Below are 15,566 nucleotides of genomic sequence, written 5' to 3' on the forward strand. Positions count from 1 at the left end.
TTGGTATTTACTGTGCTAAATTTTACCCCAGAAAAATCCTGGAAAAAGCCATTTTATTTTTGTTCTTATGTTCTTTACCTTCAAAGATTTTTTACCCTCTAATTACTCATTTGTTTGGCTCCTTGTTTTTGAATCTTCCAAATTTTCGAATGTTTCTAATTGCAAATTCTTCGAATTTTAAAGTCTAATCAATAATGGGTCAGTTGTGCTGGTCACAGAATCGTGTTTTGATACTTGATTCTTGTAGATAAGCTAAAAATAATAAGATCCGTCCAAACCACAACTTTCTACGATCAATGTTAACCGAGATATCGCCCTTTGAAAAGTCAGGTTTTTAACGTCATCCACCGCAGTAGTGACACCCTTGGTTTCTTCCACTTTGCTTTCATCCGAGTTTCACGTTGAATAAGCAGTGCTAATGTGCACCACATTGGCTGATGAAAACAAGGTGGAAGAAACCAAGAGTATCACTACTGCGGTGGATGACGTCAAAAACTCGACTTTACAAAGGGCGATATTTGGGGTTATTATTGAATGTAGAAAGTTGCGGTTTGGACGGATCTTATCATTTTTAGCTAATCTACAAGAATCAAGCATTAAAACACGATTCCTTAACCAACGAAACTGACCCATTGTGAAGAAATCAATGCCAGTATTTATTTAAACATATTATTTTTCTGAAAGAGCTCTAAGCTAAATTCTCTGGCATACTTTTGCAAATTAAATTTGTAATCAAACATTTGATTTTTTGCAGCGCCCGCCTAACTGCCCGTCAGTGTTTGTCTCACCCATGGCTTTCCAGTTGTTCATCACCTCTTAACTTAGTAACTCCATTATCTATCACATCACAGCCTGACGGAGACAAAGAGGAAGCATCGTCTCGGTTACCAACAGTGCCAGCATCAACAGTTTCAATATCATCGGTCAACTATCAACTTTCATCATGTATTTCCAAGTGTGGAGCTCAGTGCGGGTGTAACCATGAGAAAGAAAAGCACTCTAGTATTACGTCCTCACCAGTTGTGGAGATAATCCTTGATAGTCGAAGTATTATTTGTTAAGTTTTGATCTAATGTGATTTCCTTTTTTTTAATTCCATGTGTATATGTCTCGTCCAGTGGTGTTGATTGGCTACCCAGTAGCTTATGTCTTCTCCCAGTAGGATAGCGATCAGCTAGGTTATTTAACCTCAGATCCTCCTTCCGCAGTTTCTCATTTTTCTTTGCGTTTTTTTAGCGAAGTCTCCTGTTCCTCTTCAGGAATAAATGCAGTCCTATGTGATGGTTGTTATATTTTAAAATCTGATCTTCTCAAGTCCCTTTTCCCCCTCCAAACCAATTATATATGTGTGGTATGTGATTTCCTCTTTTTATGGGTCACACATTTTTCTCTAGTTGAATGAATGAAGCTGTTCAGATTTTTTTTTTCCTTTTGTGTTTCGTAATTCAATAGATAGCAGTTGTAACTGAAGCAAAAATCTACTTTATGCATTGATCAAGTGGACAATTACTTTCAATGAAAATGCATCTGCATCTATCATCAGATGGTTTTTTTCCGTTCTTTTTTCAATCATTCTTGAAAAGAAAAAAAAAAATTTCCACGGCCTTCATGTGAACTGTAAGATCACATTGGCCCGCTCACATCGATACAACATCGATTTTCAAACTAGCATAATTATCTGATTTTAAAATGATCAGAAACTTCATGGCCGGCCAATCATAGATCATATCTTTTTAGGCACTCTTATGATGAGAAAATCATAACTTACCAGAACCATACCCTCCAAAAATAACGAGGCCTTTAAAATTTTGTTTGCATTCCGTGTTCAAACCGTTAGTCATGTTGATAATTTCGAACGATTTAGCCTTCAGATATCTGTTATCTGTGATATTAAAATCTAGATTCATAATAAATGCATAATGTAACCATGTGGTGCCTACATTATTAAGTTTTTCAAAGTTTACTGCGGAAATCAATGCGCTGTTTAAACAAATTTCATTGTTATAAATCCATGATTCGTGATAAATGTTTCCCTGCTTCGGAATCATCGATAGTTTGCATATCCTAAAACTGTGGTACAATCAGCTGGGCCCTGGTTTTCAAGTTTCAAAAAAATCTGTTAAGATCCAATCACTTTATGGAAAAAGAAAGGAGGATACAATACTTGCCTTTTAGAGGTATAAAGAGACGTAGGTACTAAAAAAACTGGAGTTCACCAAAATAATTTGTGTTACACTTTTTTTGTACTTTCATATCTTAAATGAAGATAATTTTTGTATTCGTCCAGCACTTCAAGTGCCTTTTGAAATACCCTTGAACTTAAAAAAGTACCAAGTGCTTACAATTACTTTAAAAGACTCAGTAGAAAAGTTTTGCTGATATATCAAACATCTTCAGCGACAAAGTCTCAGTGTCTCAATCAGGTATGAAAATGATTAATGTATACCTGACAACCGTTTTTGTTTACCCCTTTTGTCTTTTCTCGTTAGTGGTGTATTTACTTTTCATTCCAACTCATGCTAATTCCCAAGTACTTTTTTGTACTTTTTTCTGTATCTTTAAATTTCATTTTCCAATTCCTTATCCCTTTTTTTTCTCCCTGAAAGAAGCATTTTTTCCTTTTTCCTTCTTTTTTTAAAAATTATTTCTTATTATGCTTTTGTTCACGGTGGAAATTACTTCTTTACTTGTCCAATCTGGTTTTTTCTGTTTCCTTCCTTCTATCCCGAGTAAGTGTTTGAAGTACTCTTCTTTTTATTATGATGAAGCTCAATGTGTCATTCTTCCCTCCTCAGCTCTTTATAGTTTTTGTATAGCACACTGCTGTTTTATTGAATTGTCATACGACGTAAGTCTGACAATATGACATTGTAAACTTTAAATACAATCCTTCTAGTAAAAATTATCCGAGAATACAATTCAGAATGTTTTATACTCCCAAATTAGTCTAATTATCAGCCGAAATCTTCTAGCTCATGGATTTGCATCAAATCAAATCTGTTATTGTCAGACACTGCTCTTAACCTCCTTTTGTCCTTGGCACTTTATTTGACAAAGCAGGGATATTCAGAATTTTGCCTCAACGGTCAAATTCACTACTATATTGAAAACAGCTTGAAGTTCAAGAGCATTTTTTTAAAATTTTTCAGTCAGTTGTTTTATTAATTGCTCAAAAATTTATTGTGGTACAAATTTATTGGTTGACCCCAATACGTTGTTTTTTTCCGTCGACAGTAAGATTCGTAGTCCTTGTTTTCATCTGTACAGCTCAGTTAATTTTTGTTCCCTTAACGGACGGTCACTTTATTGGCCATAGCCAAGCAATCTTTTGTGCCCATCAATTTTGTATATCAAATTTCAAATTCCATGGTCATCTTTGTCTCCAAGACCAAACATATAATTAACGATTGTGATCCTTTTTCTCAAAATTGTTACCCTCCCTTGTAGCAAATTTTTTTCTCATCAATGCAAAAATGACATTCCCTATAACCTTGTAAAAGCAGAAACAGCGTAGTTTATTTACTTTGTCGATATATGTACTGCCTTTTTTCATCAAGTTATCTTTTTTTGTTTTTCTAAAGATCATCACATGTTTTGATTTCCGTGGATCTATTTCATATCGAATTTTTTCCCCCGTGTATCCATCCAGTTACGAGCAGTAGACTTGCTTTATCCCTGTGAATGAACCTCACTCTGAGCTTATGTTCATGTAGTTTTTGCTGACTTTCAAACGAGAGTTGCATTGGGATGATTCTTCAATCGTAAGCAGTAAGGAACTTCGGAGGAACCATGCTTTGACTTCAACCTGGTTCTTTTGCAGGTGCAATTCTAGATTAACTTTCGATATGAGTAAGTTAAGGATTCTTCTAAAAGAGCTCGTTTGTGTATGAACATAAATGTTGCCAAGCAGATTCCAAGCTGTTTTTGTTTTAGTGTATTTTTCAATTTTTTGATTCCCCAAGTTATCCTTACAAGAACATAAAGCCAGAATTGTGGCAGCAACTAGACCTACTGAAACATGCTCTTGTAGTGCTTGTGTGCGCCATGAAAACACTGATCCAGATTTGCAGTTTGGAAGGAAGCAAAAACATCTGTAAACTTTTTTACCCAAAATAATCCGTAGAATCTGGCAATATAGCTCTCATTTAAATGTCATCGAAGGTTCAGCAATTGTAAGTGCAGTGCAAGGTTCTGCAGATTGGCTAATGACAGATTTTCTCTGTACACTGATTTTGACCTTCTTTCCTGCTAGTTTTTGAAAAGTCTAGGAATAAATGTTCATGTGAAATAGCAGTGTCGCAGTAATTCTACGACTGTCTTTTAATATGTCACGAGAAATTCAAAGCATGTCACTTTCAACTAAGTACATGTTTATCTCTCCTTTGACTTAAGAAAAAGGTCATTCTTTATGCATTCCTTTGCTCCGCTCTGAACTCCTTTCTTGCAAAATTGATTTGAAGACCTTCTTGACTTCTGTATTAGTTCTTTTTTTTGTTTATTGTAGGAAAGTTGGGTTTTAAACAGCATTCCCATCAGTGGATGTTCTGTTTTATGTAATGCATGAAAAAGGAAGATTTTCTCGACCTTAGAAATTTGAGGCTTCTTATTCCCATGACTTGCACTGCCCATTCACAGCATTACTTTGTTTTACAAATTTAAACTTTAAATATTCATCATTGCTTTTCAAATCTATGAAAGTAGTAAATAAATTTTTTGAACTGCTTTTTTTTGTACAAAATTGCAATAAGCCATCATTGTAATATTTTATATGTAGAGATCAGCTCAATTTTGAAATTGCTTATCTTTTGGCTGATTAGTTCCATTAAAAAATTCCCTGTGAAAACTCTTAGATTAGCCTGGCAATCACTCGCAGGAAACATCTCAAAATTGGTGCCTCAATTCATTCTACAAGCCCCCTAGAGAAGTTATAAATAATGTAAATATTCATGTACATAAGTGATTTTTTGTACTGTGTAAAATCAAAATCAGTTTTGAAACCTGCAATCCTTTAGATAATTGATGGCGACTGATTTACGCCACTGTATGTATGTGCATAGTTTCCTTTTTTTAATTTCTTTAAAAACTTTGTATTTTTTTTCTTTGAAAGTATAACTTTGTTTATCCTTCATATGTTTTATCTTTTTGCACCCAGTGCACCCTACCTTTTCCATTATCCCTCAGACTATTAACTGATCTGGATGAATAGATTTTATATGAGTATAAAGACGCTTTTAGTGGTGACACCATAAGGGTTCTTTGTCATATCAAATTGGATCCAAACAATAAAAATGACCTAACCCCCTTTAATGCTACCAATGAGAATAAATTAATACACATAGTTATTTGTGTTGCAACTCTAATAGCGTCTACACCTCCTGACCAACTAGTCAATGTCAACGCTGCTGAAATTTCATAACCTGTGAATTATCAAACTTGTGAAGGAATGTATCTTAATTCAAAAGTAATGAATTGTAGCCAGATCATGGTTAGAAATTTTTATTCACTGTTTATTTACAGATGCATTTCAGAGACATTTTCTCAATCTTCATCATATCAATGTAAAAAGATACCTACACAGAACAAAACTAGTTTTATGCTTTACATATTCTTCTCACAAAACTAGATTTTTGCTTTATATTTTCTTACATTGATACGCTGAAGATGGGAGAAATATCTCTGAAATGCATTGGTTAGTAAACAGTGAATAAACAATTCTAACAAAGGTCCAGCTACAATTCATAACTGTTAAAGTCTTGCAAAACCCCGCATTATGCGACTCCGTACATAATGTACCTTCTTCACTGCAATTTTCACATAATTTACTCAGTATTACATGTATATTGATGACTTTAGGCAAGTAATGTGTATCTCAATAGCAACGATTAAAAATCTTTTATTATGTTTTATTTTCTCCAAGGAAAACCAATCAAACGTTTCATTTGAAATTTTGTGTGATTGTTTAAAATGAGCAAAGAAAATTCAAAAAACCTTTCACAGGAAACTGTTTGTTGGTCTCCCTTTATATAAATGAAGTATGAGGTGAGACTTATGACATCGCAATCTGATTCACGTATTTTTTTACTCAAGCCAAGGATTTATTGATTCTGCCGTAATATTTGGATTGAAAGATGCACACGATAAGCGCAGCTAGATGTCCATTAAGTAAAGAGTGATTTGCACATCCCCAGTGACATTGATATGAGTATTAATTTGCTGTTTGGTCAGAAATCGCAAGTTAAGAAATTAACTAAGTTTCAAATCGGTCATTGAAAAATAATAATGATATTGGAAAAATTTAAAAAAAGTATTTTATTATGATAGATATATAACATTAACAGTAAATACCAGGGTACTTTAACATTTATTTCATAACGGTTAATATATGATCAAATTAATGCAACAATTGTGCATTTCCATGGATGAATGCCTTCATCTGTAACAAATAGGTACAAGTTTGTACTCTAGAAACTTAAAACTAAACTTAAAATTATTTTGGTATTTGAAGGTATAAAATGGAAAAGATTTTCTCATTTGGTAATTTCAGTTGTGCAATAAGTGCATCTCCTCAACTTATTTAAATTCAATGATGGAAATGTACTGTAATACTTCATCATAAAGGAAAAGGAGGAATACATTTGAAGTTGCCTGCCTCTCTGACAGAAAAGATAAATCAAAGGACAATACTGATAAGTAAATTTTAAAATATAATTGGAGGATGATAGTATACGTCATTCATAAAAATAATTGAAGGCATATTAATTGATGTCAAGGATCCTATCAGAAATATTTTTCTCGGTAGAAAAAAATTACTAAAAAAGGATAGGGAAGTAAAATTTAATTTTGATTATACAAGTCTCTCTGAAAATTGTTTTGTTATCCAAACTCAAGTTTTAAAAAAAACTCAGGTGTAGCTTCTACATTTCTCACCCCTGTGCTGGAGTTGCGAAAGCACCATCAGAAATATTTCTCTACGAAGAGGAGTTGTTAAAGAGAGGATAGAAAAAGAGGGACAAATTCTTTATTATTAGACACAAAAACATGATTGATTTTCAGTATGGGTACATCCTAATCTAAACAGCAGCGTAAAAAAAGCATCATCTTTCCTTTGAAAGTCAGTCATATACGCAGAAATGAGGAAGAATAACGCAGCCGATATACTGCCACTAATTCTACGCTCATTATCCTCACACCAAGTAATAACACGAGAGGGAATTCATTTTACCCTCTTTATCACAAATGCCAACTCGACTATGGCAGTTTAAAATTATCAAGCTACGTTTAGAGAACACCTCTTGCAATGATATCGCCACCGCAAAATTTTTCAATTGAAATGAAGTTGAGCAATAACCAAGTTTAATACATCATGTGGACTTAATGTTATGAACTTTCCCATCAGAATTTGGTATTTTTCTTCAGTCCAATTGTAGGTATCACACATTGAGTATAGAATGAATTTTGGATCTTCAATTTCTGGCCATGAAACCATGCGGCCATCGAAATTTCCACTTGAGAATTAGCTGCGCTATTTTTACATACAATTATGTGTAGTTGTTTTCATGGTTTTCTACGTTTTCGGAACCAACATGTTGAGAACTGGGAGTCGTAGCATGGTTTGCCCAGAGTAGTCCAGCATTACTCGAATAGTATCCAACCACCTCACAAGTAGCCACATTCCCAACAGTCCCAACACAATCTGAGTGATGACGTTCAAGTAGTACATCCTGTAAATAAAACAAAATATTGCATTTTTAAACAGGAAGAAGTAGAATAAGCCCAGAGGTGCATGTAAAAACAATAAGGTGTAATGTGTTTGCTTGTCTAAATAAGTTTTTCTGTGTGGCATTTTAACATTTTTTCACTTCATATTTTATTCATTCTGAAAATATCGCTTCACTGAATGATTTTTAAACATTGTTTATAATGAGGAGATGCAGAAAAATGTGACGTCTCGAAAAATAACATCGAACAGGATTTGTTAACAGAATCGCTCACAATCAGTGCAGCTCATGCCGTTTTAAGCCTGCCAGGCTTGTCAAAAATTTCGTGAGTGTAGAATAATTTGCAGGAGACCATATTGAAGGGGCTTTCCTTTCATTCCCGACTGATCGATCGCGCGTTTCCTGGAGAAGCCTAGAGGGCAACTTAATTTTTCCCCAATTTGATTCTTTTCAGCGAATGTAATTAAATATTTTATCATATTTGATTGCCCCTCGGAGAAAATGATAAAACAATACTATAACCCTTTTTTCTAAAGACGTCTCCTCAACTTATGTAATACACGCATATACACCACCAAAAATTGAGCTAATTAGGTACCTTACTGAAATAGTCATTTACACATTTTTCCACCTTTTATGATGGTCAAAAATGAAAGGATTTAAACATTAAAGAGAACAGCATTAGAACAGGCATTTATCACCCTAAAAACTATAAATCTAACCTTTTTGGGCCATGTTTTTCAACTTCAGTGGTGTCATGGGGGAATTTCTAAGGTTTAATCCCCTTTAGGTGAATGTTGCCCTTTCAACACGAAAACATCCCCTTTACAATCGGCTGAAAAACGCCTCTGATAAAAACCATCGTTTTGGAATAGCGAACAACGTAAGGGATATGATTTATACATTATCGACCAAAACCTAAAAATGTGTATGTCTAATGCATACTTTAAAGATCTCCTTTTATTTTCATAGGAATATTTTTAAAAAAACCGAACCGTAATGTTCTTTGAAAGTGAATTTTCTTCACTCAATTAAACATAAGTATTTACTTTAGGGCATCTTAGGGCCAGTTTTCCTTTAAACGAAATAAAATATGATGGAAGACATTTAATGGTTACAACCAGTGGATAGACATATAGTGAGACTACCTATAGCCATCTATATACTATGGTATTTAGAGGAAGGGTTCGAGTCGAGGGTCGAGTTCTTCCTGCAGGCTGATTGCTCAAATTTATAGACAAAGCCAGGGCCGGATTTACCTACTTGCCGCCCATGGGTCGCCTGTATTTTGCCGCCCCCTCCTCATTCGTTTTGAAACATCAGTAAAAACTATCAAGTGAACGTGCCGGAGGGGGAGGGGTGCATAAGATGCGTTTACCTACTCGTGTTGGATACATTTTTTGCAAAAGCCCTGTCAACACTACTAGCAAAATTGCACGGAACTCGGCTCCTCCATTTATAAGAAATGAACCAAAAAATTATAAAAGAACAAACATAAATGTGGTATAATAATTTTAACTTCCGCCGCTGCGCCGCGCTGATCGCATTGTGTTTGGCGCAATGCGTGAAGTATTCCTGCAGTCTTGTAGGCGCTATACGTTTCACGCCAACCGCACTGTGTTTGGCACAATGGGTGAAGTATCCATGCAGTCTTGTATGGATACATACAAGTCTGCATACTGCAAGACTGCATAATATGTGTTACATGCCGACCGCCGCGCCGAGGGCTTGTCCTTTTCATCTCAAGTCCTCGTCATCATTCCTCTCTGCGCTAAGCTCCAGGCCAAATTGCGTGTTTAGTTCTTCTCTTATCTCGACTAATTAAAGGTGCTAATTAAAGATCTCGTTTCACCGAAAAACGACAAAAGTAGAAATTACTATATTCTCAGGAAAGAGAGATTTTGTCCCCTTTTCTCATTGATAATTTTTTTTTCTGAATCCGATTTTTTTTAATACCTACATTTAAAAAAATTGCAAAATTTGCCGCCATGGGTCACGGCCCATGTGGCCACCCCCTTAATCCGGCCCTGTACAAAGCTATAGACAAAGAAGACAAAAGGGATATAGACGGATCCTATTGGTGGAAGTGAGTGGTTGCAATGGACAAAGGAGATAAGTAATAGACTAACCAACGGCAACTCACGAGAGACTCGATAGTTAGTCCATCATTTTCTCCCTTAGTCTATAAGAACCAACCATATTAACCGATAGAATTGCTCCATACTCCCTATGTCTTCTTTGTCTATCGCTTCGTCTATCGATTTCAATAATCAGCCTGCTGGTCGTGGAGGGAGTGAACCCACCCCGAAACATTCATGGTTTTGTGTTTATTATTTTGTAGCCTTGGTTGCCCGTTTTCTTGTGTTTTTTAAGTGAATTATTCGGGCTATTTTTGTGTATTACCTATTGTTACTATGGTGTCTAAAAAATCATCTATATATTTAATATCCTAAGGCCTTTTTTAGCCTCCAACAGTTTGTGCTAATTCGATCTCGGAAACTACTGGTATATTTTACTAACCTCTTGAGATTCACCCTCGCTCGGGGCAAGGAGGACAGTGGCTCCTTCATGCAGAATTGCCGAGCTCCGAGGAGGAAGTCCTTGAAGTAGGTATTTATATCATAATCCGCATTCGTGATCTCGAATAATTTCTTGTCCCTTTCGTTCATCAGCTCTGTCAGTTGCTTCACGTTCTTATTCTTGAAATCCCATGACCGCATCGTGAAGTACTGCAGCACTTCCATGCCGACTGAAATTCGGTTTTGAACTCGGACCATGCTGAAAAATAAAATGCCACTCAATTATGATCGCCCCTAGTTATTTGCTAACTTGTTTACGGCGAGTTTTGCTATTTCCGCGAGTAAACGATTTGCTATTTCTCCTCGTGCTTCGAGCACCGGTCTTCCTGATTGATAAATTTAATATGATTAATTGAATTGATAAATTGATATTACAAACCTATCTATGTTTCTACGGTTTAAGGAATTGCAGGGTCTCCGTAAATTTCCATATATAAATGAAATGTCATTTGGTATCTTGGGTGTACAGGCTGAGGTTCTTTTTCTACCAGCCAATTTCTATGAACCCGCAAGCTCACTCTCTATGAAACTAATTTGTAGTACTGAAAGAGTGCCATTGAAGGCAGGACTCTTACTTATGAAAAATCAGCCATCAAGCCATCGATATTTTACTTTTCAAAATGTTGAAATAGAGGCATTCTGCAACTGAAGCATTCGTATCTTTGCGAAAATATCAGTAAGTATGTGACAAAATATATTCGACCAAATTTTATACACGCATGCGTGTTCTATTTGAAGAGAATCATCACGTAAAAGGATAAATAAAACCATAAATTAAAGGGAAAGTCCACAAACCGAAAGCAAAAGGCATGATACAACTATTTCAACTCTCCTGTGGCTTAAATTGCATAGTTACTAAATTGAAGGCGGATCGGGTCTGTCACCCGTCGAGAGCATCGAGTCACGCAGATAACATGGTGGAAAATGATTTACTTCCTTGACCATGTTTACCAGAAAACTAAGTTATACTATTCTTCAATACTTTTTACTCCACACAGGGTGCCTTCCGATTTTTGCACTTCCAAAACCTTTCCAACAAAGTAAACTCAAGCTTTTTGGTCACGGGGTGCTTGATGTCTAATTTTAGAGACATGAAGACTCATGAGATCCGTTTTGTGAAATAGACTTTAACTTTACGTCCTTAAAATCTCCAGCATCAGTATTGGTTTACTTTTCAGTAAGACTAGGATAGCCCCGGTAAAAATTGGCAGTAGAATCTGTGTTCCAAAATACCATAGACCTACAGCCGACTGTAAGATGTCCAATAACTTCTATAGCCGGCAACACAATTTCTTATAGCCTTTTATAGCCGATGGCGATTAAGCAATAGCCTGACGATAAAGTGTATGCTATCTGTTACTAATTACGGATGCTTGGACTTCGTGAGTTTTTGGACTACCACTCTCTTTATGGGCCGTAGTATCTTGATTTATTTTGCGAGGGAAGCTCCGTACTTTTGAAGGACGCCTGCCATTCCTAATATGCTGGAGCGCCTTCAATTTTGTACGATACTGTGCAATACTTCTGGTGTGAAATAGTTGCTTCAAGCGCCGTGGTACGCTGCGGCGCAGCGCGGCGGGCGGGCAGCCAGCGCGAAACGCGCATTGGCGCCTACAAACCTAACTGGGATACTTCACGCATTGCGCAATGCCTGAAGTACCCCTGTTAGGTTTGTAGGCGCCAGTGCGCCGCCGCTCCGCTTTGTGTTAGGCTCTAATATTTAATCTCGTGGAGTCAGCGTTGTCCCATTCATGGCTTTTAAATATTTGCACACTCTGTTGGATTATTCTCATTTTAATTGATGAAAACAAATATGTAGTAAAATAAAATATAATGTGCGTTTTGTAAATATTATGGTGATTCCGTACAAACTTGCGGATTTACAAAGCACACGAATTTCTACACAATTTTTTATAGCCTTTTATAGCCAATGGCGAGAAAGCAACAGCCAGGCGATAAAGTGTAAAGCCCGGCGACAGGAACTATAGCCCTTTCCTGCCACACATACCCCAACAAACATCACAAAACATACTTCTATTAGGTATCAAATTATTAATCAATTATTAATATTCCACCAAACGCTTCGTGTAGCCCGGCCGTATGATTTTTTCAACTTTCTACAGCCGGCTATATGCTTTTCCATCGCCTTCTTCAGTCGGCTATGAGAACTCCTATGGTATTTTGAAACGCAGCTCCTATCGCCAATTTTTACCAGGGAGTGCGTATCTTCACTGCGGTGTTTCGAAATGTCCCTTACTACGTACTACGTGGTACTAGAGTATGAATTTCTTACAATCTCTTGTTGCGGGTGATGAGCATGAGGAAATCGATGAGGTAGGCGGGGATGATCTGAAGGAAGAACACAACGATGAAGTGCGTGAGCCGGTTTGTTCGGATGGTACCATTTGGGTACCACAGTCCAGCGTCGAAGGGATACTCGTAGGCGAACTGCTTGCCTTTCTTCAGAACTTCACCCCAGGTCACTCGCTCGATGTCATTGCAGGAAATATTGTAGCACGGCACCTGGTCATCCACATCGTGCCTGCAGCAAAATATAATTTGTTAATCAATTACCATATAACCATAGAGTCGGAAAATGCTTATCTACGATAGCATCGTTGCAATCCATCGCTCATGATTTAACTTTGTAAAAGAAAACTAATGGACAATTCTTCTTGAAATTTTCCGAGCATTTTATCCATTTTCCAAAAAAAATATTCACAACAATTTGTAAGTAGATACAGTGTATGTATTTGTGCTCATGGGAAGTGACTTCAAAATATCGGTGCGAAAATTGGGAGAATCCTGGCAGTGTTAGCAGGATTGAATATTTCCCCTTCGAAAAGAAACAATAGAGACTGGGGCCTGGATCATCAAATTAATTTTTTTAGATACAATAATGAAAATAGGATTCCCAAGGAAAAAACCCGCCTATAAATCTTAGATAGACCAAGAGGCATCACCGTTTGGCATCACTTCAAGAGATGTATAGTGATTATTTTTGATGATATTTGAAAAAAAAGACAATAGGAAAAAAACGCACAGCCCTCCCAAGCACGAACTGACGTACCGAGACCTTGTCAAAATGCCAAGGAGGCTCAACACGAAAGTTGTCGAGGCGTCATGGACCAACAGGCACGACGTTCAACATATTGGGATAAAACCGTTAAAAAGCGCTTTTTGAGCTCGCCCACTCGGGAGAGCTCTTTGCGATCGATTTCTTTTAGCATTGGTAGTGTCCGTGGCGACGAATGGATGGTTCTCGTTGCCGTCGGAGGAACGGCCAAAATCCCATTGATTTCAAGGTCTAAAAGTTGAATTTTCGCGGGTTACAGTTTTCCTCCGTCGCACATTTCCGTTCCCTCATTCAACTGAGGATTAATTGTTCCTCGTTTGCTACACTAGAGAGCAGCACTTTCCAGTGGCCGAGCATATTATAGCATGTTGCTATGGTTTTATATCAAATAACCTAATTGTATGTTATCATCCTCTTATCTTTTCAATGCAGTTTTTGTGTGCAGTTGTACTTGCAATTGTTATTATTTCTTAAAATAAAAAACATGGTGACCTCGACGTGATTTAATAATTTGTTCAATTAATTTTAAGTTACTAAGACTAAGATTGAGATTTGCGCATAATTAATGGATAATCCTTAAGATTACCGTTATTGGTACCATAGAAGGTTAATTAACCTCAAAATAATTGCATGCTTGAGAGCTCGGTTGAGACTCGCATTGGGATCCTTTCAGAGTTTGTTTAAACCTCATATTAAGAATGCTTGGAAATTCGTTTGAGCCTCGCATTTAGAATGCTTGAGAATTCGTTTGAGCCTCGCATTGAGTTTCTTTAGAGTTCGTTTTAACCTTAAAATACAGATGCATGAAGTGCTCTTTCGAGCTCCGTGCTATTTATAGTGCGCGAGGTGCTCCATTGAGCCACCCCATACCTACAAAGGCGTGATGTGCTCCATTGAGCCACTCGCATACAAAGGCTTGAAGTGGTCTCTCGAGCTCCACGCTAAAATTCAAGTGAATTCCTTTTCAGCTCTTAGTGTATACCATAAGTATTGTGTAAGAATTATGGCAGAAACGTTCCTCCAAACCGTGCTAAATTATAGTTTCTTTGAACTCTGTGCCGATAAAAATTCAGAATTTCAGACTGCCAGCTTAACAAAGTATAACCTTAATTCAAGTTGGCGACTTGATTTTAAAAAAAAAATTAAAATTAAATCATATGGTTTCATTACATTGTTGACAAGTTAAGAAAAAGCTTATCAACGATGAAAGCCAGAAACAAAAATGCGATGGCAAAAATAGCCATTGCAACATTTGCCGCAAAATCACATTCATAAAAGATAATTCCATTTCTCTCTCTTTATTTCTCTTTATTTATTGTAATGTGAAAAATTTGTCATATGAAATTACGTCATAACATTTTGCATCGGCATGTAACCTCTGATAATTGGGTAAAGATTCATTTAATACATGTACAATTTCAGAAAAAAGCATTAATAGTTGTTAATAGTTTCCCAAAGGCGAGCTCTCCAACACAGTAGTGTTGGAACCAGCAGCTTGTTTTCCTTGCGCTCTATGGTGTATTTATTTTCCTCTCATCTCAATTAAGATCAAGGTTGTTCCCCCAAACACAAAAGCTTCAATTCATTCAAGAGAATCTTTTCGCATAATGTCTATTTGCTCCGCTTATTTTTTCGCCCATTGTTTTTAAATAATATTGACCGCTGCTAATTGGGGTTCTTCGAGAGAAACTATGGGAAGACATCTTTTTGCAACTGCAGAAATTGCGTGACCGCAGATTTACTGTGGGAAACTATGAGCCCCTCAGAGCGCCATCCATCAACGCGCGTGATAGAGTGCTGCGGTTAACAGTGCAATATAGACTCCAAAAGACTGCAAGTAAGTTTGCACAAAGAATCCGGAGAGTAGACAGACGTCGACTATGGGCCGACCACCTACTCATGGAGTATTTATCACTGTCCCTTTTATCGAGGTATTACAAGATCCCAAGGTATTCGAGCGATTTCTGGTCGCTGCATTTCTATCATGGCGTTAAAGTCTCTGAAGTTATGGCGCAGTTCGAGTTGTGGTGGCACCCTTATTACAAACCAGCAACTTTAAGAGCATTTATATTTTCGGTGAAATGTGTCAGGGAAGACATTCTCATGAAAATTTGTCTCATTGCGAGTTTTAACTCTCGTTATTTCAGAATCGGACGTATTTACTGTCGCTCTCCTGACAAGAGGGCGCGCATT

At 36.8% G+C, this 15,566-nt stretch overlaps 2 protein-coding genes across 4 annotated transcripts in view; one reads left to right on the plus strand and one right to left on the minus strand.

Annotated features, from left to right (window-relative positions):
- Positions 1 to 5,128, plus strand: part of LOC109039157 (death-associated protein kinase related) — a 170,935-nt gene extending 165,807 nt beyond the window's left edge. Inside the window, exon 7 of the mRNA XM_019054533.2 lies at positions 755 to 5,128. Within this exon, the coding sequence (XP_018910078.1) occupies positions 755 to 1,061 (307 nt within the window). The 3' untranslated portion in view covers positions 1,062 to 5,128. The remainder of the gene's footprint in view (positions 1 to 754) is intronic.
- Positions 5,129 to 6,291: 1,163 nt separating this feature from the next.
- The window catches only part of LOC109039181 (putative fatty acyl-CoA reductase CG5065), a 70,060-nt gene continuing 60,785 nt past the window's right edge, over positions 6,292 to 15,566 (minus strand). For all 3 annotated transcript variants that reach the window (XM_072300765.1, XM_072300763.1, XM_072300764.1), the window contains exons 7-9: positions 12,591 to 12,839; positions 10,239 to 10,496; positions 6,292 to 7,721 (exon numbers count right to left, since the gene is read on the minus strand). In XM_072300765.1, the coding sequence (XP_072156866.1) occupies positions 7,565 to 7,721; positions 10,239 to 10,496; positions 12,591 to 12,839 (664 nt within the window). In that variant the 3' untranslated portion in view covers positions 6,292 to 7,564. The remainder of the gene's footprint in view (positions 7,722 to 10,238; positions 10,497 to 12,590; positions 12,840 to 15,566) is intronic.

This window comes from Bemisia tabaci, chromosome 5 (genome assembly GCF_918797505.1).
Source record: "Bemisia tabaci chromosome 5, PGI_BMITA_v3".
Taxonomy (NCBI): domain Eukaryota; kingdom Metazoa; phylum Arthropoda; class Insecta; order Hemiptera; family Aleyrodidae; genus Bemisia; species Bemisia tabaci.